Genomic DNA, 23381 nt, shown 5'->3' on the forward strand with positions numbered 1-23381 from the left:
AGATCAAAGAAACGATTCAATTGCGCATAATATCAGTACAGAATTATGTCGATTGTCACGTACAAACTCGCGTTTCTTTTTCGTACCTGCGGTATTATTCAAGTCACCGTTGTACGCATCGCTCCATATAAATACTTATCCGTCGGGTGTAAAAACAAAGAAAAACATGTTTACAATTAACTTAAAAAGAGTATAAATAAGACTAGATTTCGTTAGAGATGATATTTCGTCGATTCGCTTAGAAAAGTATGACGGTATCGTTACAAGTCTCACTCTGATACCATCTCAAATGCATCGAATGCAGTCCGATAATATTGTCTAAAAACGAATTATTATCACCGCACAACTCTATTTCCAGTATAGCGAGAGCAAGACCATTCTTTGGTTAACTCGTTCTCTATTGCGACTTTATATACATTCCAGTCTCTCATCTTTGGCACTAAGCTATGATTGATTTTTTTATCTTATTATCGTAAGACGCGTCATGACACGATACTATAATAATCAAAATGTATTTTTATCATAATTGAAGGGTTTCCTACAAAAACCGATCAAGTCCAAAAAATTAAATTTTCAGAAAATAAGAAAAACTTATTTCTAAATCATGATGTAAATGTAATAATAAGTGTAAGAACGAAGTTCTAGGTTTTAATTAATATTTTGCTCATTTAAAAGAAAAAAAACTTCTGGATTTGTTTGATTCTTGCAGAAATTTTAATTATACTTACTATCTATTTATTCTATACTATTTTATATTCATTTTTTTATCATAATACTAGTAAAAGGTTTTTTTAATATTATTTAAAGTGTAAAGCAATAATTTTTTGATTTTTTATTTGCAAAATTTTATAAATTACTCTTAACAAAATTATTTTTTAATATTTTTTATATAAATGTAATAATTCTTTTCTGACATGGCATTTTTGTCGGTCTTGAAACACAATCACTACATGAAGAATCCGCCAGAATGCGTAATTTTACTAATTAAATTCTGACTGAATATTATTTTTCGTCATAAATTATTTACAGTTTTTCGGGGAGAGAAGCTTTATAGATGCTTGTTAGCATTAAAAATATTAAATTGCTTGTCCATTTAATTTGTGAAATTCTGGCTCCATGTAATGACTGACAAAAATGCGGTACATATTCATATGACCTGCAGATAGTAAAAAATCATACAAAAATTATTTGACACCAAGATCCGCTGGTAGACCGATATAGGCGATATCATCTTTATTTAAAAAAATTAACGTGTTTAATTTTTATAGGAACCCCTTCAGTTAAAAATATACTGTTATACAACTTTATACACACATGCACACACACACACGCACGCACACATTAACGATCTACCGTGACTATCCTCAATGCCAGATTTCCGAGATCATTCGGAGATAAAAATTCTAATATCAAATATGTCAACGCTGTTAGCTAATAGTTTTTAAATAAGAAGCGTTTGAAAGATATTATTTGTATACATATGTGACACATCTTATATAACAGCTTTGACAGTCCAATTATCTAAAGAAATTTCAATAAAAGATTAAATAAAAGATTGTTAATCAAAAACCCAGAATTGAAAAATGGAAATTATCGAAGAAAATAATACGTATAATTAATTTAGATAAAATAAATGGAGAAATTAAGTAGACTAGCCTTTTCATATAACTATCCGTTGACACCCACAGCTTTCAAACGATTTTTACTGTTTTAAAATACATGTAAACTTCAAAAAAATATTTATCATTTAAAAATCGTTTTGTTAAACTTATCAAAACAAACAATATAGAGTTTCGCAAAAGAGGAAATTAACAAAGAAAAGCAATGTGAATCGCATCGTGTCAGGATTTCCACTCGTCGCGAGTGCAACGCGGATCTCACGTGATAGGTAGAGTCCGATGATCCTCCACAAAGTTGTTCGGCACGTCCAGCAAATTGTTATGGGGTAGCGGCGAAGGAACGAGAGCGGCATCACCATCGACCTCAACATCAGCCACGTCGCCGTCGATGGCAACGCCAGCACCGCTGTTGCAGCCGCTCAATTCGCGAACGTTACCCGGCAAATAGTCCTTCCAGCTTCTGAACAGATATCTGGTGAATTTCCTGAGCTGCCGGAACTTGCAATAGGTAGCACCTTCCGCGGATTCCAATTGTTGCGTCTGAATAAGGAAACCCTTTTCCTTGAAGGTCTGCTCCAACTTCTCGCGCTGCAGGGACTTTCTGGTTTTCCTCTTTCGCCGACTGTCGTCCTGGCCGACCGGGCTCCTCTGGCACGTAGTCGGCGTTTGGATTCTTTCGCCGGCGGCATTGAGGAAGGTCCCGGCGGCGGAAGTGGTCCCAGATTGACCCGCAGTCTGCTGCAGGGCCTCTCTGGGAAAGAACTCGTAACCGCGCATACTCTTATCACCTGTACCGCTGTAATAACGGAAATTGCCGCCCGAGTCTACAGAGAGGCTCTTCTTCTCTTGCAAACTAGGTTTGGCGCCACCGGTAAACTTGAACTTACATATGCTCACTTCCGTCGCCGGATTATTATTGTTCTCGGTTGGCATTGGCGGTATAAATATGGCGGAACGCTTCCGTTTGGTCGGTTGATTCTGCTGCTGACCCAAGGGCGCGTTCCTCTTCGGTCTAGGCGACGTGGACGTGGCAGCCGACACTGGCACCACCACCGGGGGTGTAGGTAACGGCGACACTTGCGCCGCGTTCTTCGTCTCCATCATCGAGTATATCGATTTAGGTACGATCTTTTGCTCCCTCGGCGGCTGATCTGCTCCCGGCGGTGGACACTTGTCATTCTGTGCGACTTTCTGGTAGTAGAGCAATTGGGACTGCAACGCCATTGGGTGAATGAACACGCCGGCATTTGGCCAGTACATGAAACCGGAGTTATGACCGATCACAGGATCAATCACATTGTTGTTATGATTGACGAAACTATTGTTCGATCGATAGCCAACTGGGTCTGAGTAGTTAACCGGTTCCGACAGGAAACCTGTCCCGAGGCACTCCACCTCTTCACCGTCGCTGGACGTTTCGCTCTTAACCTGGCCGGACTCGCTCCCCTGTTTCCGCAGCAGTCGAATCTTCAGCTGGTTGAGATCCCTGATGCAGAGATTCAATGGCTCGTCCTGCTCCCGCGAATTCTCAGACAACGCGAAGTTCCGCCGGGTCTCCTGGGTCAACCGTTTCTCCAGCAAGCTGCTGATTCTGTTCTGGACGTCGGTCCTTTGGAAAGGCACTTGAGGCGACACACGCTCCCGAGAATCCTGCTTGTCCCGAGGCGACAGTCTTTTTTCCTCGTGGCCAGGCGTGCCCGGCAATATCGTGCCATAATTCTTGTAGATCAAGTGGCATATGTCGGCCTTCTTCGGTTTCCGGCCGCGTCTAGGTTTGCTGTTGTCGAGAGTGATTTCACCCATATACGGCAGATCGGAATATTTCATGGGAGGTCTACTGGACGTTTGCGACTGCGTCTGGTGGATATGATGACTGGGATAAGTAGCTGTGTTGCAGGCTTGCGAAGACACGGACGTGATGACGGATCTTCTGGTGCCGGTGATTGGATTATGACCGTGGATCGTCGGGCATTGAGGCGGCGCGGTCTGCGGACAGAGCTCCTGCTGCATCGCCGCGATTCGCTGCAGCCAACCATGAACGTCGGCGACGGGACTTGGGGTGGACGGTGAGTTTGTCGGCGCTGGACTGGATGCTGCTGGCTCGATGATGCGTGGCGGCGACGAATTCAGGTTTTCCTGGGCCAGCGACGCTTCGTAGTGATCCAAGTATTCCGGCGGTAATGCTTGATGATGGAACTTGAGCTTCCATCGCGATTTCCTACGGCCACGACTGAAAATATAGAAAATTTCATAGTTTAACAATGTGATTTCATATCTGGATTGGTGAATCATTTTTCTCGAGCATCAAGGAAATTACAAAGAAAAATTATTCTTTTCTGTGTTTTTCTTTGTTTGTTAAATTGTACAATCGTTTACTTAACAACAAAACAAAATTTTGATTTCAGTCCAAATTTTTTTTAAAGAACTGAAATAAGAAAGAAATCAAGAAGAGAATTTTCTCAATAACGGAAAATTTCTAGTCAACTTACTGTTAAATCTTTTTATTAAAATAAAAAAATAAATAATATTCTCTTTTGTATTTCTTCGTTCGTTAAACTACATAACAGTTTACTAAAAATAAAAAATAAAAAGAATTAAATTAAGAATTAAAAATTAAAATAAAAAACAAGAAATTAAAATAGAATTAGAAAAGAACATTTTTTCCAACAAAAGGAAATTTCTACTCAACCGATTGTTATCTATTACAATAAGAGGAAAGAAATAAAGAATATATTCTTTAGTGGTCGCATAGATCGATGTTAACGCATTATCTAGAAAGAAAATTTAAACTAGGATGGCTATGTCGGTGATATCGCTCTTTCATTAACGCCGGTGACTGCATTCCAAACCACACCTTAACAGCGTTTTGCACCGTGCGTTGATACAGCGCCTTCGCTCGTATGCAGAGCATGTGTGTGTGTGTGTGTGTGTGTATGTGTGTGTGTCGCGCTTCTTCTTCTCTAGACGCGACCGGGCCGTTTAATGAAATTCAATAATAACGGTAATCGACTCTCTGGCGACGCGCGCGTTCGCTGATGTATATCTGCAATCTTCTTTTTTTTTTAATCACGTACTCGTGCGCATCGATTTAGAAGACTCGCTCGAGGCACGAACCAGTTTCCTGGCGCCTATCTTTCTTGTCAATGCAACGACCGCACTTAAAGCACTTTCCTGGACATACCGGCCGGTTTTACGTTAAAGACATCGTTAGAGACACGACAAAAAAAGGATAAGCAATAGCCCGAGTCGCGGATCGCGCTACCTGACAGTGTAAGCCGTCGCGAGACATATTCATCACGCTTTTCAAATGTATCGCAAGATCTAACCAATCTAAGAAGAAAATTTAAAAAAAAAACGTTCTGACAAAAGTATTGTATAAGAATGTCGTGTGTAGCTTTCACTCGTTGCAGAATTAATACGAAAGTCACGCAAATATAACATACATGAATGATGTACATAAAGGATTTCATATAAAAATCAAACAAGCCTATTTTTATTTATCTGGAGTATAGTGCCAATCATTCTCTGTCAGTAATATTATATTATGAACAATTTGTTCCGGCAAGGAGCAAACAAAAAACAGGAGATATAAATATTAATTAGACAAAAGATATAAAATTTCCTTAAGATTAAACAAGGTTCTAATTCCTTTCAATGGGTCCTCAAAATTATATATCCAGGGAAAAAAAATTACTATATTAATTAAAAAAATATATAAAAGGATGTTTTTGCAAAAGCATTTTGTAAAATTTTGTAAATAAAAAGTGAAAAAGTTGTTGCTTTATATTTTAAATAGTATTTTCTTCTTTATCATTATTAAAGTTATAAACAAGATAATTGTAAAATGTTATGATAAATATTAGATAATAGTAAATATAAAATCCCTGCAAATGTCAAATAAATTAAGAGGTTTTTCAATTGTTCTTCTTTTAAATAAATCCTCAAAATAGAGAGGGAGAGAGAGAGAGAGAGAGTAATCAAAGTTATTCAAATATTGTTTTTATATCTATCACATACTTGGAGAAAAATTATCATACCTGTACAAAAATTTTTTTGTTTTGTAAAAATTTAACTTTTTTAAATGGTTTGGGTTTTGTAAGAAATCCTTCATATATTTAAATATTAAAAAACTTGAAATTACTGCTCTATTTTATTTAATGATTGATAGAACGTTGCCCGCGCGCAAAATAAATCAGATAAAGATGAATCACCTGGTTCGTCCTCGGTTGCCAGAATCCGGAACGGTTAATATCGGATTTTCCTCCAGTCCTTGAATTTGATTACCAACTTGTCCATGCTTGCTATCCAGCGAACCCGCCACGTTACCTATGTCCACTTGCGGGCTATCAAAAGCGACAAAAGAGACTCGTTCATCAAGGTTTGCGTCAGTTCTGATATATAATTTTTCTCTATCAATTTCCAACTACGGAGAAAGATATTCGTGTATATTTAATCAATGTATATTCAAAATTATATACAATTAATACGTGAGAAAATTCAGGACGTTTATCCAAATTTCGTAAAAAAATTTCCTACGAATTCTCGAATTTTTCAGAAATTTTGTTCAAAATTACTGATAAAAAAGGTTAGAAAAATTGTATTATAGCTAGAGTAAAGAAGATGAAGTTACCACGATATCTTCTATGCTTTGTGTTGAATTCGGGGATAACTTCGTCCAAATTAATGGTGATTACGGAATAAGTAAATAATTTTTTACAAGGTATCATTAGTCACAATAAACCGAGGAATACTAAAACTAATGAATATTGATTATGTTTACAATTGATAATTAATGTTATAAGATTAATACAGATTAAGCATTGCTATTGATTAACAAACATAATTAAACTTGTGTAAAAAAATGCAAGTAATCAGATTTTATGTACACAACTTATATTAAGATGTAAATATTCTTTGTCGGATTTAAAGTCGCGATAAAATGAAAATTATATTACATAAGCGTTAATTAGAACGGATTTGACGCATATGACGCAGAATAAAGCTCCGTAGAAACTATTGAATGAAATGTTTAACATTTGTTTGTAATGTCTCTCATTAATTGAATTAACAAGAAAGAAATATATCTGATAACAACGACGGCATGAGAACGTATCTGAATTACAGCTGAATGGAAACCTCTGAGTTGAGTTCTGTCCTGTCGGTTAGCCGTCGTGCTAATTCCGATGCAGGATGAAATCATTCTCAAGAACTCAACTGGAAATCACTCTACAGAGGTTCCGTGTACCTGGCGCTCGATCTCTTTCTATCTCTCTCGCTCTCAGCAGGCCGTAGAATCTGGTCGGGGTGAAGCCTCCGTTTTAGAAGAATCGAGAAGGGAGAAGAGAGGGTAGAAGAAGGCGAGAGATCGTAGAGAATCGAGAGCGTAGCGGAGAGGGCGAGCGGCGAGCGCGAGAGAAGAAGACGAGAGAGATCGCGCGATAAGCGAGCAGAGAACTCTCTCTCTCTCTCTCTCTCTCTACTCTCTCTCTCTCTCTCTCTCTCTCTCTCTCTCTCTCTCTCTCTCTCTCTCTCTCTCTCTCCATCTCTCTCTCCTCTCTCTCCTTCTCTCTCTCTCTCTCTCTCAATCTCTCTCTCTCTCACTCTCTCTCTCTCACTCTCTCTCTCTCACTCTCTCGGCTCGCCGTGAGTGCAGGAGTCGAATATGAATCTCTCTATCTCAGCAGAGCCGTGGCGTCTGCAGGAGCTAAATGTGCCGTGGATTCGACCGAAGAAACGTCTTTGCTTAGATGTACAACAAATTTGCACGAAATGCGTGGCACGTCTCGAGAGCCTTTTTTTGCAATACGTTCTCTATGCGCGTCTTACTCCAACGCTCGTCACAGAAGGAATGAATGAAATCTGACTGTCTGTGTGTAGCGTCGTCAAGAGGAATCGGGTCAAACAACGAAAGATCAGACGCGTGTCGCGACGAGGAGTCGGTCAATGTCCTAGGTATTCATCGGGTACGAATGTACATGTCACCATGGAAACTACTTTATGCATATGCGTCTCTTAATTTTGAACAGATACTCATTAGCTAATATTATTGTGTACATAATACTTTTACAATACTTCGAATCTTCAATACACAAAGTTGTAAAACCCAGAAAGATCTTTTTACACATATTTTTAATACTTTTGTATAATATTTAATACAAGAAACCGATGCTTTTATAATATTAATATGCAAAATACACCAAAGAATGTCATTTTTTAATTTTTTAGAATTAGGAATAATTTTGAGAATATATAATTGATGGTAGTGTTCCATATTCCCCTACAAGTTTCGTAACCGTAATCTTTTTTCTCTTTTCAGTAAATTATTAATATGTTTGTTATGTATATCTAAACAACTTCTGCTTATAACCAATAGAACCCTATGGTTAACAAATTTATACCAACAAGAATTATATCACATAAATATTTACAGAGTTATTTAAATAAAAGGAAATAGTTCATAACCCTCTTGTCTCCTCTCCTCTAGCTTTAAAATAGTTTTATTATTTTTAATGTTCCTTAATACAAAAAAAGTATTTAAGTTTCGAATATCAAGTTTTGGAAAGTAATAAAAGAAATAAAAAGATGGATTATATTAAACACGTAATCTTAATTTAGAATAGTCTATTGTTTTCTATTGTTCCTAATTTTTTTATAAAAACTCGCGAATCATACAAATGTATGTGAATGTATATGTTGAAATGTATGTGATTAAATGCTAATTAATCGTCATTTTACTAATCGATCGCTGTTATCAAGAAAAAAATCAAAGAAATAATTTTGTTAGAAAAAGAGATTAAATTTAAATTTAAAAATAAAATTCCAAAAATTTCCCTCAATAACATCAATAAAATATCACGAAAATTCATGACTTTTAAGAGCAAAGCAAATTTCAGGTTTTTCCTATTTTTTTCCAATTATAAACATCCTGAAAAATTCCTTTTGTCATCTAACTCCATTCGATAATAATATAGACTGCACTGGAAAAAAGATTTTGCTACCAATTTGCTCAACTCACCTCAACGTGCTAGCATCGCGACTTCGCTCTTCTTCCTCCTGAGGTTCTTGCTTGACGGCCATGTGAATCAGAGGCGATAGTGGGCAACGTAAATGTGCCGAATGATGCAAATGATGCTGCAAACCAGCGCCGTCGGTGAAACCACTGTCTATGCCAATAGACTGTGTACGCGACACGACTTCCTCGGTCTGCATAGTGCCCCCTGGAAATTCAATCATTACAGATTGCTATTATAAAGTTGATCCCTCTTCGAGTGATTACAGTGCTTCAATATATCATGTATATTTTTAGAAATATACTACTTTTAAAGCTTATTTCTAATAAATAAAACTTTTTTAAAATTCTGAAAACTACTAATTTTTTTTTAATTTTGTGGTTTGTCAATAAAACAAACAATTTTGCACATATAAATTAAAAGTTTCTTTAATTAAGAAATAATTCTCTAAATGTAATGACAGACTATTCTAAGAATATTATAAAATAATAAGTTTTTATTCTATAAAAGATATTTAACTTTATTATTAAAAAATACATACGTAAGTCATAAAAAAGCAAACGTGTGCTTTATTATTTTTATATAATATAATGCAAAAAAAAACAGTTACCGACTTTTCGTGTAAATAACAATTTTCTAAATCTAGTATATAAAAAAAGAATGCTTAAAATAATATAAGAATTGCTCAATTTTTTTTTTAATTTTTAATTAATGTTATTAAAAAAAATATTATGTATTTATCTCCCTTAATTTTAAATCGCCTAATATTTTAATTTCAACAAAAAATAATTCACATTGTTTTTCAAATAATCGCTTAAAGTATTTCACATGCAGAAATGTAATTACATTAAATTTAAACAATGCAAATTTTAAACAAAATAAATAATTAATTTTTAACATTTCTTGTTTAAAAATTATTATAGATTCACTATTTTCACATTACAAGAGTTTATTTAAATTTTGTAAAAAAATTTTTGAAAAATTTCCAGACTTTCCAGGAATTTTATTCAAAGTTCCAGGTAAGATAAAAACATTTTAATAGAGCTTTAAAAATTATTTTATTTTATTTTACTTTTTAATGATATTCTAAATCATGCAATCCCAAAGAAGAAAGCAGTTTTGTGAATATTAAATTTAAGAAAATAATGAAAAGAAATAATATAAACCGGCATATAACGATTTGACTATACACGCACGGTTTACTAAAAATATAGCATTCAAAAACTGTTTAAAAACACAACGCAATTTAGAACGTATTGTTTCTATTGCTATTTTTTAATGTAATAATAAAATGTTGCGACTAACAAAAAAATATACATGAACGTGTATGCTGCATTTAGCAATCGATTCTGTATTATTACAAAAAAAATCAAAGAAACAATTTTGTAAAAAAAAAGATTAGAAATAACATTCCAAAAATTTCAAAGTAAATAATAAAATCTCACGAAAATCTTTTATTCGATTTCCTAGGATTGAAAATAAATTTTTTGAAAATTCCGAGTTTTCCCAGTTTTTCCTATATAATAATAAACGCCCTGTAGAATAAAAATTTTTATCTCGAAGTGACCGCAAGAGTCGGCCATTAACAGTTGTCAGGAGAGGTCTTGGACATCCTGAATTATCTTGTTAACTCACGGCTAAACGCTAATTCAATTTTCACCGAAGGTTTCGACAGCGCGCATAAATTCGCGTGTTAAGCCATTAGCAATCCTATATGCAATTGTCTTTATTCGCGGTGACAGCCTAGAAATTTTTGAACACGCCTAAAAGATATGCGTTTCGAAAGCTGTTTACCACAATTTGGCTCGAGTTAAGAAAAAAAAAGTGAACCGCAGTTCCAACTCGAGCATCTAATTAATTATGAGTTATTGAAACGTTCGGTCACTCTCGATTAATTTAAAAAAAAAAGGGGGAAAAAAAACACGCGCAAGGTCGGAAGTAGCCGTCGTACGGCACAGCTTCCACTTTCTGATTTCGGTGTGTGTGCGCGAGAGCGAAAGGTCGCGCGTAGGCCGTCGTGGAAGCCGGAGATCGTTGCCGGTGTGCACGAGCACAAATATTGCGGAATATTCATAATCACCGGCGCGTATTAACGAGCGGATTAATGCGCGCGCGGTGAGTTGCGCTGCGCGGATTTGACGGGCGTGAGAAACGGCAGAAATTAAACGAATGTCTGACGCGCAAATGGGTAAACGATCAAGCATATTCTATTGCCGTCGTTGCACCATCGAGCAAACCGCGTAGGCGACCGCGTGTCCGTTCAAGGCTTTGAAATTGTATGTACAATGGCGAGCGCCCCGTGCGTTACGTGATGGAGATCCGCTTGGGAATGTCTCGCGAGGCAGCTCGCAACTTTTGATGACGGTCATTTGCCGCGCGCGAATAGTTTCATTGTCGAATTCTAGAGCTGTCGTCTGTGCCGCGGTTCATTCTTATAATCGCATCCCAGTGAGAAATAGTAATACATCGAATCGACACCGATTCGACATCGAAATCATCATTTCGATGTTGATTCGACGTCGAATTGATGTCGAATTCATTATCGTTTCTCGCTGTCGTTTGCAGAACTGTTTGTAGAAAAATTTAAATAGATTCAACAAAAACCCTAGTAGAAATTCATACAGTTTAACTGACTACTTAATCCGTTACTATCTAGTATTCATGATTTCTTTTTATATGTATACGAAAATACTGCTTAAAAACTGACCTGATTTTTTATTTTAATTTTTGAACAACTTCAAGTATTGTAGTTCTGTTACAAAAATGTCAAGAGAGATTAAGAAGTTAAAAGGTACTTTTACTGTTGAGTAACTGTTAAGTAACCGAGTTTGGATATTATACACTTTTCTCACTTCTTCACAATAACTATGAGAAAAGCGTTACATCTTGATTGGTATCCTAGATAGTTTGCTATTCAGTTACTAGACAAAGACCAATAAAACTGTCCATCAAACAATAACCAATCAAAAGCTGTACTAAATTTCTACCAGGGAATACTTATTAAAAAATACTTATACTAAGGCAGAACTGGAAAAACCCTCATTTTCCTCTTCGATAGAATGGCAGATCAAGTATTCAAGAGTATTTTGTGTCTCAAAGCCTCTCTACCTTAGCCATTCGGAAGTGGCGTTAAACTGTAAATCCTATATATATCTGCATGCACGTAATTTTCCCATTATAGGAATATGTAAAAAGCATTGGACAACGTCACAAATATTTTAAAAACTAACATTTGTGCGTGTGCGTGTGCATTATAAAAAACAGTATTTTTTATAGATACATACTTTGAATAAATACTTTTATAATTATTTTTTATTTCAATTATTTTTTCTAGCCCTACAGGTCATTTGCCGATTTTTCTAAAATGCATTATGTAATCCATTATGTTTGTATTACGTACAAATATTACGCATAGAAAGAATTTTCTTTTAGAATTTATTTCCAAAAGTGGATTAACAAATTTTGAAAAATATTTCATTGTATTTTGGTAAATTTAATCAAATTTAAATAACCAATTTTCTAATTTAAAAATATTTAAACATTTAAAAATTGTTAAAAAATAGTTTTACATTTTACTATAATTACAATAGAACTCCTTGAGTCCATATTGCCTCACAAGCTAAAAATCTTTATTTTAGCGCTAAGAAAACTTATTTCTTAATTTTACTTTTCTTTTTCAAGTAACGTTTATATAGAATAGAATATTTATAGAATATTTTCTTGATAGTTGTAAAACATACTCATAATTTACTTGAAACAAATAGTGTTTATTTAAATTTTTTCTATACATATACACAAAAAATACATACTGTAAATTATAATACTTAAATTAAGTAATTACTTGTTTCAGCATATAAATTCATTATAATCATCAAATTTATGAAAAATATATTATAAATTTCAATTTTTTTAAATTAATATATACTTTAACAAAAAATATTAAAACAAAATCTTTTAAACAAAAATTTTATTTGTTTATTATTCTAATTTTTATTCTATAAAATTTTATGATATTCTTTGAAAAAGTAGAAAATTCTTTTGTTGACTGATACAATAAGCTTTTTAAATTTGTGATTTACTATTTTAAACTATTTTAACACTATTATAAAAAATTTGTCGAAGATGATCGTTATTTTCCAAAATAAGAAAAAGTAAATTGAATAATCGCTTTTGTTAGAAGTAGAATTGACATTTTTCTATATTTAATTAGGTATTGTAATTTTAAAGGTAATTCTTTAAAAGAGAAAATTTTTTCGTATATATTATATATTATTTTAACAAAATTTGAACGGTATATACAGAAAATTATGCAAAAACAAAAAAAATGCTAAATTGAAGGTTTCCGAATTGGTGATGCAATTAAAAAAGTGTGTATTATGTTTATATATTATATACTTTTATTAATATACAAAACACAGAACAAGAAATGAAAAGAAAAGTCACGGTGAAGTAAAAATGTCAGCGACCAGCTCGGCGATGTCGGAAAGCGACGCACACGAAAGAGGCTAAAACGGAGAAAGAAGGAGACGCGCAGAAGACGAAGAAGCATATTATACATACTGTGACTTTGCGCAGCACCGTCGGATAAAAATATTCCCGCGCGAAAATAGAACCGGCAACACTCCGGCACGGCCCACCGAACACCCGCAATTCCTGAGCCATACTTGGCCTAGTCGATCGGGTTACAACGCGCCTCGGGAGAATCCGCCTGGGTGCCGGTTATCATTTGGTTACCTCGATCTTGATACAAAGCTATTAGCCATTAAGACCTCGAAAACAATCAAGGAAATGCAATCGAGGCGAGTACTTCAGCTCTCCGTGTTCGCGTAACATCAGACGTATCAAATTTAAACTTCAAAGAAACGTATTCGAACAAAGTTCTAATGAAAATATAGATATAATAGGTATGAAATTACAAACGAGAGATCTTTTCTTTTAGTTTCTTGTATAAGCAAGTAAGATTAGTCGATTAATTGTAATTAAATTGAATAATTTCCTATCAAACTTGGCTTCTTTACATGAATATTCAATAGGCAATAGAAAAATTAAAATTTACGAATTCAAAAATAGTCTTTGGAAAATTATGATTTTTCTGAAACAAATATTTCTGAAACAAGCTTCGAGAAATATCTAATATTTATAGAACTTCAAAAAAATTTCAGAAAGAAAATTTTTTTAACGCATAAAGTTTGAAAATTCAAAAAACTAGACACGTGAAATTTTTAGACCGAAAATCTAGGACTCTGAATTTAAATTTTAAGTTATTCCTACAAATGTAAGTTGTTTTTTTTTTTAGATTCTCTAGCTTGTACGGTTTCAAGAATTTATCAACCAAGCTACAAGAGTGCAAGAAGGCAAATGTTTCAGATTTTAAAGCACTGTCATTTAAATTTTTCAATGGATTTTAAAATTCACATAAACGTGCTCCAAAAAAAGCGTGATTAGTGGAAAGTATTATTGCCGACATGTGCTGATGGTGGCTCGTTTTCATTGAAGACCAGTTATAGAATGATGCAGGCGGGCGCGTAACTACAATTTATTTTTTGGCTATTTTTAGCGTTTGGCGTAGCGCCACTATTTTCGGTTCTCTCAAATTTCTCACTCCATATTTAGGATTATGGCTGACGGTATCCCGCCGTACTAGGCATTTATGATTGCTGAAGCGTATCACATTATACCGTTGCATATCTAATTTTATTCGAGACGTTGATCAGATTAAATCATAACGAATGGTGGCCTCGCTCTAAAACGTTATAGATGCAACCAACTGTTTATAAAAAGATATTTCAAGAATCCGTCATGGATTCCGTCCGACTTCTCCATTTACGGCTTAATACTTGTAATACATAAAGGAGCATAGATATAAATCGATTTAATTAATTTTTCCTTTCCTTTCACTTTTTCAATGAAAGATATTTGGACAGATGTCAAACTTGACTTGTTCGCAGGCAACAAGTGGACGAATGTTCGGAACGGACGTTTGTTCCGCGGGAAAACATGTGGTCTTCCGCACTATTGGCAGAGGCGCAACTAGGTTAAAAACGGTCGACTGCAGTGCTCCTGAACATGTCAAGGTGATGCAACGGCCGGAAAAAAGTAATTTCCTTTGGAAAAGATTTTTTTTCTGTCTCTCTCTCTCTCTCTCGTAACCGATCGTTAAAATGTCCTTAAAGTTATCGATCGATTCGCTCACGTGTCTCGACCCACCGGGACAAACCGTGATCCACTGGCCTGATTACGACGGCCGCTGTGGATCCGTAATTATACGCTAACACCCGCGCAAACAGCCGTGCGGCGTAAGCAACGGCAGCCCACGTGGAGAACAGAGCGACCCATTGTGGGGATGTTCGAAAGGCCGGTTTAATCGGAACGATTTTCATTATCCCGCCGGGTGTCTTCTCGCGCACATACAGATAATGGCAACCCGGAATATTTGGTTTACTTTACGGAAGGTATTATAGAAGACGCAGAATGTCAATGATGTGGGACTGCTACAGTTGAAGTTCTTCAATTCAAGTTTATTTTTGTATTCAAGTTAAATATATAAACACTTGAATTGAAGAAATTGAATTGGGTTGAAAAATTTAGTCAACTTCATTTTTCCCAGGTAGGCGTGATATCTTCAAAACATATCCAAACTAACTTGACATGTTAAAATTTTAACTTGACTAAAGTTTTCCAGTTCAAGTATTTATGTATTCAAGTTAAATATATAAACACTTGAATTGAAAAAATTAAATCGGATTAACAAATTTAGTCAACTTTTTTCCCAGGTATGCGTGATATCTTCAAAACATATTTAAACCAACTTGACATATTAAAATTTTAACTTCATTAAAGTTTTTCAGATAAATACTTGAATTGAAGAAATTAAATCAGGGTGAAACATTTAGTCAACCTTTTTTCTCAGATAAGCGTGGAATCTTCAAAACATATCTAGACTAACTTGACATGTTAAAATGTCAACTTATTAAGGTTTTTCAGTTCAAGTACTTATGCATTCAAGTTAAATATACATGTAAATACTTGAATTGAAGAAATTGAATCATGTTGAAAAATCAAGTCAGCTTTTTTTCCAATTGTAGACGTAGATTCTTCAAAACAAAACCCGCAGACTTGTGCGACTCAAAGGAGAAACGCGCTAATCCGTTTGAGATCCGTTTGAACTCATTCAATATTGAACAGTACCGATTATTACCTGTAACGGGAAAGTTACTTTCCGGCAACATGAACGTATCGTTCCTTGACGAGTCCTCTTCTTGAATAAGACCGCGATCGACAGCTGTTCCCGTCTGCGCCGCGAACGTTTACGTTACCCGAGCGATTTTCACGCACGATCGATTTCCCGTCAAACCGAATGGCACGACGGTCATTGTTGAACACGAGCAATTGCACAAATCACAGGCGGCGATTAATCACCTTTGTCCGAGTCGTTCAATGCATCGCCCACGCAATCAGCTCTACCTCGCGTGATTCCTCGGCAGGCGGGATATCGAGAGTGTCTCGAAGGAAAGGAAGATACGAAAGAAGAAGGAAACGTGTGAATAAACTTTCAGGTAGATTAAAAAATAGGAGTTACGTAGGAACTGTATCGATCACGAGAAAAATAGAAAGACCGCGACTATGTAAGGAAAGAAAGGGAGCGGAGAGAAAAAAACCCGGGAACCGGATAGAACGGAGCGGAGTGTTTTGAAGCACTTTTGGCACTGTTACGAGCGGGAGTGAAGTGGACAAGCGACAACTCCACCGGGAGCAACGTCTACATCTCCGCCGAAGGTAGACGGGAGGGGGGGGAGGGAGAGGAAACGGCGCGGACGGCAAAGACGACAACCGCGAGAACGACCAACCCTCCGCGGGCCAAGAAGAGCGCGAGCGGCGGACGCGCGGGCGTATATTCTCGATTTGGGCGGATGGAAATCTGAGATTGCTCCATATTGGGCTGTGCGCCACGGAGATGCTCTGTAATAGCCGAGCCCGACTTCTTCCCTCTCTTTCGCGCCCCTCTTTAGTCTCTCTCGCTCTCTCCGTCTCTCTCCTCTTCTTCTTCCTTCTCTTCTTCTACTATACTATTACTTCTTCTTCTTCTTCTCCCTCTTTCATATTCCCTCCTGTTCTCACTTTGACGTATAAATGTGGATGTGTGCGACCGTCTCTATCTTTCTCGCTTTATTTTCTCTTGCTCGAACCTCCTTCCCCTCCCCCCCCCCCTCTCTCTCTCTCTCGTATGATGAGACCAACGAGGGTATATTTAACCCCGCGAACCACCAACGAGGAATCGAGCTGCGTACAAGCCACTTCTCGTATTTGGTCCTCCTCTTTTTCTTCGTTCCTCGTTCCAACCACTCGCGAATAATCGAAGAAACTTCTCTTAGCAGTTGCTAAATTCTCTCTCTCTCTCTCTCTCTCTCTCTCTCTCTTTCTTTTACTCACTCATTCATTCACTCACTCACTCACCGTTCAGACATTTATTTTTCTGTTTAGTTAACAAACTTAAGATGTTGTGTCTTCGAAAAAATAATTGACACCAATTATTCCATTAAAAAAACTTAAAAACTAAAAAAAACTTTTCAAGGTAGGGTGAATTTTAAGATGCTCTTGAGTATCGATATTTAGCTTAGTAACTGTGTTGCATCATTAGGAGATCTACTTAATTCATTTATATGTTTTATTTTGGAATATTTTTGTTAACTGATCGATAGGTTTCTTAATGATAAAACTAAAATTAAATTGTGCTTACGCTAATACAAAAATGCCATAAACAGTAGAGATCCATTATTAGACAGGTATTATTGGACGTTACAAATCTGAAATATCAATGCTATGATCTCCTTAAATTTGATACTGCAAGCAATACTGCAATCGCGATACAATTCTAGATATACGCAATTCAATTTTTCGGAGTAGAAGAATATAATAACAATTAGAGAGTATATTATATTTTAGTATAAGAAACTGAAAAATTTTTGGGAATTAAAAGAAAACTGCTGTACATATTTCATAAATATTTATAAATTTGTCATAGATAAATAAATTTTCTCTATGTTCTATTGTGTATTTACTACTTTCACTTTTAAAAGTATAAAATAGAAAATAATAAAAATAATAGAAAAATAGCACATGTTTCACGGATATGCAGATATAATTTAGATACTCAATAAACAATGATAAACAAATTTATTTGGAAACATGTTTAGAGCAGAACAGAAAAATAAACATTTTTTTAATAAATGTATTCTTTAAATAAAATTTTCTATTAAATTTATTTCAATTTCTATACCGGCACTATGATACTTTTGTAACTGTAATTATAAAGAAAACAAAATATTTATTGTAATTATGTCCTTCCTTATAAACACACGCCAAAAATTTACATGTATTATCCACTTCTAAGGACAGATAAAGAAAATAAAACTATAAGAAACTTTATTTATTTATTACTACATAAAATTATTATTATATCAAATTACTATATATAAAATCTTTTAATGGATGGAACATCAACTCGTTATCCGTTATTAGCTTAGAGGAACAAGCACAGTTCGTTCTCTTACTCCCTTTCCATTAGAAAAATTGTTCTCACAATCAGTTTTAACGATAGAGTAAAATGACTTGGAATAAACGGCTTCATTAACCGATGCGAATATATACGAGCTCGCAAGAGATCGTCTCCGGGACGTCTCGCGATATCAGTCAGTCGCTACATCGAATCGCTTATCGCACGTGAATACCGAATAACAGCCGGCAGGACCGATGCAACGACATTCGCGCGGCCAACGGCACCAGGCCGATAAGTGAGCTAACGAAGAACCAGCGTAATCCGGCATAACGCGTTATCTCTCCCGGTTAATGAGCCTGAAGGCCTCTCCTCTCTGTTGCCGGAGGAGGCTTCAGGTTTCCCACACGGTGGCTACGCGCCGCCGGATGACGCCCGATATACTCCGAGGCACTTCCCCCGTCCACCTCGTAATGTACGTAATTTATTGCGCGTCTGCGTTGCACAAATGCATTTCGACCGCCGGATCATTGCGATCGCCATATACATCCCGGTGCGATTTAACGCGACTCCGAAGAAGTGCACTTGTAAGCCTGGGACTTCAAGCGCGCGCTTGAAAAGGCGCGGACTTTGTTAATGAGATTGTTAAAAGTGGAGCGGAAAGTTGATAAGGGGGACATTTGGCGCTTTCTCAGACCGGCTTATGTACGTCCCTTTTTAATGCGTAATGCTTTCAAAGGTTTAAATTATAATCTTCTGCGAGATAATTGGCCATTAAATCAATTTTTTTAGACGAAAAACACGTGCGAACATTGAAACATATATAAACATCTTTCGTGTTGATATTAATGGCACACCTTAAGATCGATTTGAAAGAGATATAACTTTGAATGTTTTTTAACGAAAATATTTTTTTGTACATTAAACAAAAAGGTTGAAGAATTTCCTGTGAAAATCAAACACGCCTTCTTTTAAATCTGGTTTTTAATGCAAGTTATTTTATCAGTAGCGTGAGTAATTTTGTTCTGGCAAGAATCAAGAAACAAAAAAGATAAATAAATAAATATTGAGATTTGATAGAATATTATAAATAAATAAATACAAAATTTCCGTAAGAAATGATGATTTCGATGTCGAATCGATGTCGATTTCTCACTGGAATGCTTTTCCTCCTAAGACACGCGTCTCCTTCCTATCGCACTCGTTTAACGAAAATTCAAGAGATCACCGTTTCTTCGCGGCGTTCTGGGAATTAGCGCACTAAAAATACCATTACCGTCGCGGTGCCGTAAGAACGACGTATTGTCGGCAGGAGCGCGCGAGATCCAATCGCCGGGGCGGGAGAGGGGGGGGAGAGGGATTTAAACGCCATTCCGCGAACGCGCGTCGGATAAAATGCGCGAAGTTGAAAGTAGCTGTTGACATATCGCTGCCAGGTATTGGGACACATCGGGGCAAGTAGGCGGGGTGGTTTAACCTATACAGGATATAATATACGCCTCCGCAGAATCGACGCCGCGGAGATGACAGTCGCATAAAATATCAACGCGGCTCGTCCATGCGGCGGGAAAATCCTCGATACAATGGGCTCCGCGGCTCCGATTGCCCGCGTGACTGTTTTATCTGCCATTTAAAACTTATAACGCTTACGCACGCGGGTCTTGTATCCAGCCGGCGTAATAATAATCATCAACAGTGTAAATGCCAACTTGCGCGCCTTGCGCAACGCGACCCAGATAACGTCTGGGAACAGCCACCTGATTCCCGACGCGCGAGCGGAAGTACGCTTCGATGACGCTGACGAAACGTGTGTTGCCGCGCGTGGGTGACGATTTTGGTGCTGAGCCTTAGTTACCGTAGATGTCGAGGGCGAAGGAGCTTCTCACCGTTCGCCCGTGAACGTCGACCGCAGTGATTCCAAGGAATATTTCCCGGGTAGCAGATTAATATTAATCATTAAGTATTGAAATTAACAATCGTTGTCTTATATGCAGAGTATAAATAAATGTTGCATATTTTAAGGATATATTTCCTACTGATCAAAACATCAAATTAAAATTCATGTAAACATAAGTCTGGAAAGATTTGGTTTCTGAGATAAGAGGAATTTCATTGCGAAATATATATGGTAGTATATATTATCGTATACGTAAAAAATATTGTAGATAAGATTATGGATTTTTTCAAAATAAAACTTCCACAGATTTTTTGATCGCCTTTAAATTTCAAAGTTGGAATAAATCTGTTTACAATAAATAAAAGTCTTTTACTGATGAGAAATTATTCCATTTTAGGATAAAAAATAGTCTTGACATAAAATTTTTTACTTATTTTTTTATAAATAATAAGATATTACAAATTCAGAGTATAAATATGATAAATACACGTACGGAAAAAATTTTATAGTAAAAATTACGCTAATTAAATTAATCATGAGCCAACGAAGAAATTATGAAAATTGTTATTATGTTTTTCATCAAATTATATATATTTACATTATTCATAATAATTCTCTGAAATTCCTATTGTTAGTTCGTGGTTACTATCATAATACTTTTTGATATAACATATTTTAAGGAGGTATATCTATTAATCAAACATACAAAAATTCATATAAACATAGGATTAAAAACGTTTAGTTTCTGAGATAAAAGAAATTTCATTGTGAAACAGTAAAATATTTCAGAAACAAAGCAATGGATTTTACGTCAAAATAAAGTATCTCATAAACTATTAATTTTGTACAGCTCTACTTTAGTATTTTTATGTGCAGAATAATCGCATGGACAAATCATATGTAAAAAAAATCATATAATTTTATTTGGAAAAATGGAACCTTTATAGACCTTCATAGACTTGAAAGTGTTGCTTTTAAAATGCAAATCGTTATTTTAAAAAATTAATATTATCATTTTTTTTTATTAACACACATAGACCATACAATTTCTGTTTGAGACATTTTTTTGTCAATCATCATTTCCAGGATATTCCAATATTTAACAATAAAATTTCTCCTTAACATGTTTTTAAACATATGTTTATATAAACTTTTTAATATTTGATCAATGGGGAAATATGTCCCTGGAGTATTTGACGCTTATTAATTTATACTTTGTATAAGCAAAATCTAAAATCTACAAAACGCAGATATACACTACGTTTATCCGGAATATCAACCCTAGTAGCAAAAAACATTGGCGCAATATTGCAAAGTAAAATAAAAACAATATTTCCAATATTGTTCCAATATTGTAAAGTTGACGCTTCATCTTATTTAGCCAATTTGTCTAAGAAGAAATATTGGTTCAGCATTGGGCCAATATTAAACCAATCGATTTTTCATATTGGACATTAATTGCATTTTAATTTGGAGCCAATATTTTATAACCAATATTGGCGTTACATTGGGAAACACTGAGAAAACATTGGTCAATGCATTCCCAATATAACCAATATTTAACCAATATTAGCCAATAATGGCCAATATACTGCCAATGTATTTTGCTATTAGGGAAATCTTCTGTGAGAATAAAATACATAATGAAATAGAAAATAAGAAACAAATGCAGAATTGATCGTTAGCAGTGACAAGGTTGAGAAAGAAACGAAGTCACAATCTGACCAAACATTTGAAACTTGAATGTCCTTGAAACGATAATGACTTTGCCGGGGTTTATCCCAAACTTCATCCGCCTCGAAATTCATCTTCCAGTAACCAGCATCGTCGTTAACATCATTGCTTTTATAGGATCGTTAATCACTGTCGTTGCGCCCATAGTAGGCGATAAATAATTACAAAATACTTAGCTCGATCTCGCTGCATAATGCGAGAGCTCTGACACTTGCGAGTACACCTTCGACGGAGCGCGCGTTGTTCGCTTTCGAAATACGAACGCGAAGTAATGTGATTCAGCTAAAAGTGAAGACTAGTGCAGTCCTCGTGGGGGCATTTGAAGAAGAGAAAACGAGAAAGATTTCTCGAGGCGATGATGGGCCATCTTACAGCTAGTCCAATTGGATCGCCCACGTGGTAGAAATCTGAAAGGAGGAATATAAGGCTATCCGCCGATACCGTTATTTGCCTAATGTTTTTTTTTCCCATACAAATTGTTTGATGTACGTCACTTTTAATTTGGTAATGGCGCAACTCGCAAGTAGCTCCGTGGGCGTTTTTCATCGGAGAATGTGAGAGAGAGAGAGAGACATGATGCATTTAAATCCACTCCTGAATGTCTTTTGCTTTCCACTGATTAAGTTTTGATAAATGCGAGGTTGTTTTTGTGACACGTGTTCTCCTATCTCGTGTCAATCAACTGACTTTATAACTAGGAATTTGTAAAGTGACTAGTCTTTTTTCATAACGGAAATATTGAGACATTTACATTTAAATATAATGCAACAAAAAATGATTTAGTTAATTAATACAATATATTAAATGTAACAAATAATGATTCTGTGAGAAAAACTAACATCTACAGCAAAGTAGAGAAAGAGAATTGTATATTTTCCAGAGCAAGTTACAGTAAATTAGTTTGCATCTTATTGATAATTATAAACATATGCGACCTTCAATATTAATTTTGAAGAGAGAACAAAAAGTTCATTAATTTTTCATTTGTCTCCAAATTGATGTATCCACAGAAAAAAAACATAAATTAAAGCTTAGTAAAATTAAAATTAATTTCCATTTTATTTAACAATTATTGCTTCATATATAAACAAGAAATTATATTCTTTAGATCACTTGCAAGTGTTGCGAGTCTGATTGTGAGTCCTCTCGTCATTTCGCCATACTTTTACTTATTAGTTAATATTGTTTGTATTATAATACTCTTATAATATTTCTGTAATGCGCAAGAATCAAAGATTAATTTACATATATAATACTTTTGATACTTTTGTGTGATACTATAATATACAAGATATTAATGCTTTTGTGATGTGCAAGATTCTGTAAAGAGCATTAATTTTTATATATTTTAGATATAAAAATGATTATAATTAAGTTAATATAATTAATTTATATAATTAAGTTCCGTATGTTTAACTCAAAACAATTTTATTTCAAAGTTTAACATTTCGAAAGTAGGAATAATATTCTTAAAACAAAAGTATTTCTTTTCTTTGTGTAGAAAATGCAAATAAAGAAATATCTAACGAAACACCCATGCATAAATTAAAATTCTCCATGACACCTGGTAGCCGTTTCGCAATACCACCTGCATGCAATGAGCGCATGATCGCAAGCGAGCAGAAGAA

At 35.3% G+C, this 23381-nt stretch overlaps 1 protein-coding gene across 2 annotated transcripts in view; it reads right to left on the reverse strand.

Moving 5' to 3' along the window:
- Positions 1 to 820: 820 nt before the first annotated feature.
- Positions 821 to 23381, reverse strand: part of LOC105834908 — a 43898-nt gene continuing 21337 nt past the window's right edge. Inside the window, exons 1-4 of one of the 2 annotated variants that reach the window (XM_012677759.3) lie at positions 15828 to 19151; positions 8635 to 8836; positions 5831 to 5962; positions 821 to 3849 (exon numbers count right to left, since the gene is read on the reverse strand). In XM_012677759.3, the coding sequence (XP_012533213.1) occupies positions 1878 to 3849; positions 5831 to 5962; positions 8635 to 8836; positions 15828 to 15858 (2337 nt within the window). In that variant the 5' untranslated portion in view covers positions 15859 to 19151 and the 3' untranslated portion in view covers positions 821 to 1877. Of the gene's footprint in view, positions 3850 to 5830; positions 5963 to 8634; positions 8837 to 15827; positions 19152 to 23381 lie in introns of those variants that run through there. The other variant, XM_012677760.3, reaches the window with a different exon arrangement.

The sequence above is a fragment of the Monomorium pharaonis genome, chromosome 8 (assembly GCF_013373865.1).
Source record: "Monomorium pharaonis isolate MP-MQ-018 chromosome 8, ASM1337386v2, whole genome shotgun sequence".
Classification (NCBI taxonomy): domain Eukaryota; kingdom Metazoa; phylum Arthropoda; class Insecta; order Hymenoptera; family Formicidae; genus Monomorium; species Monomorium pharaonis.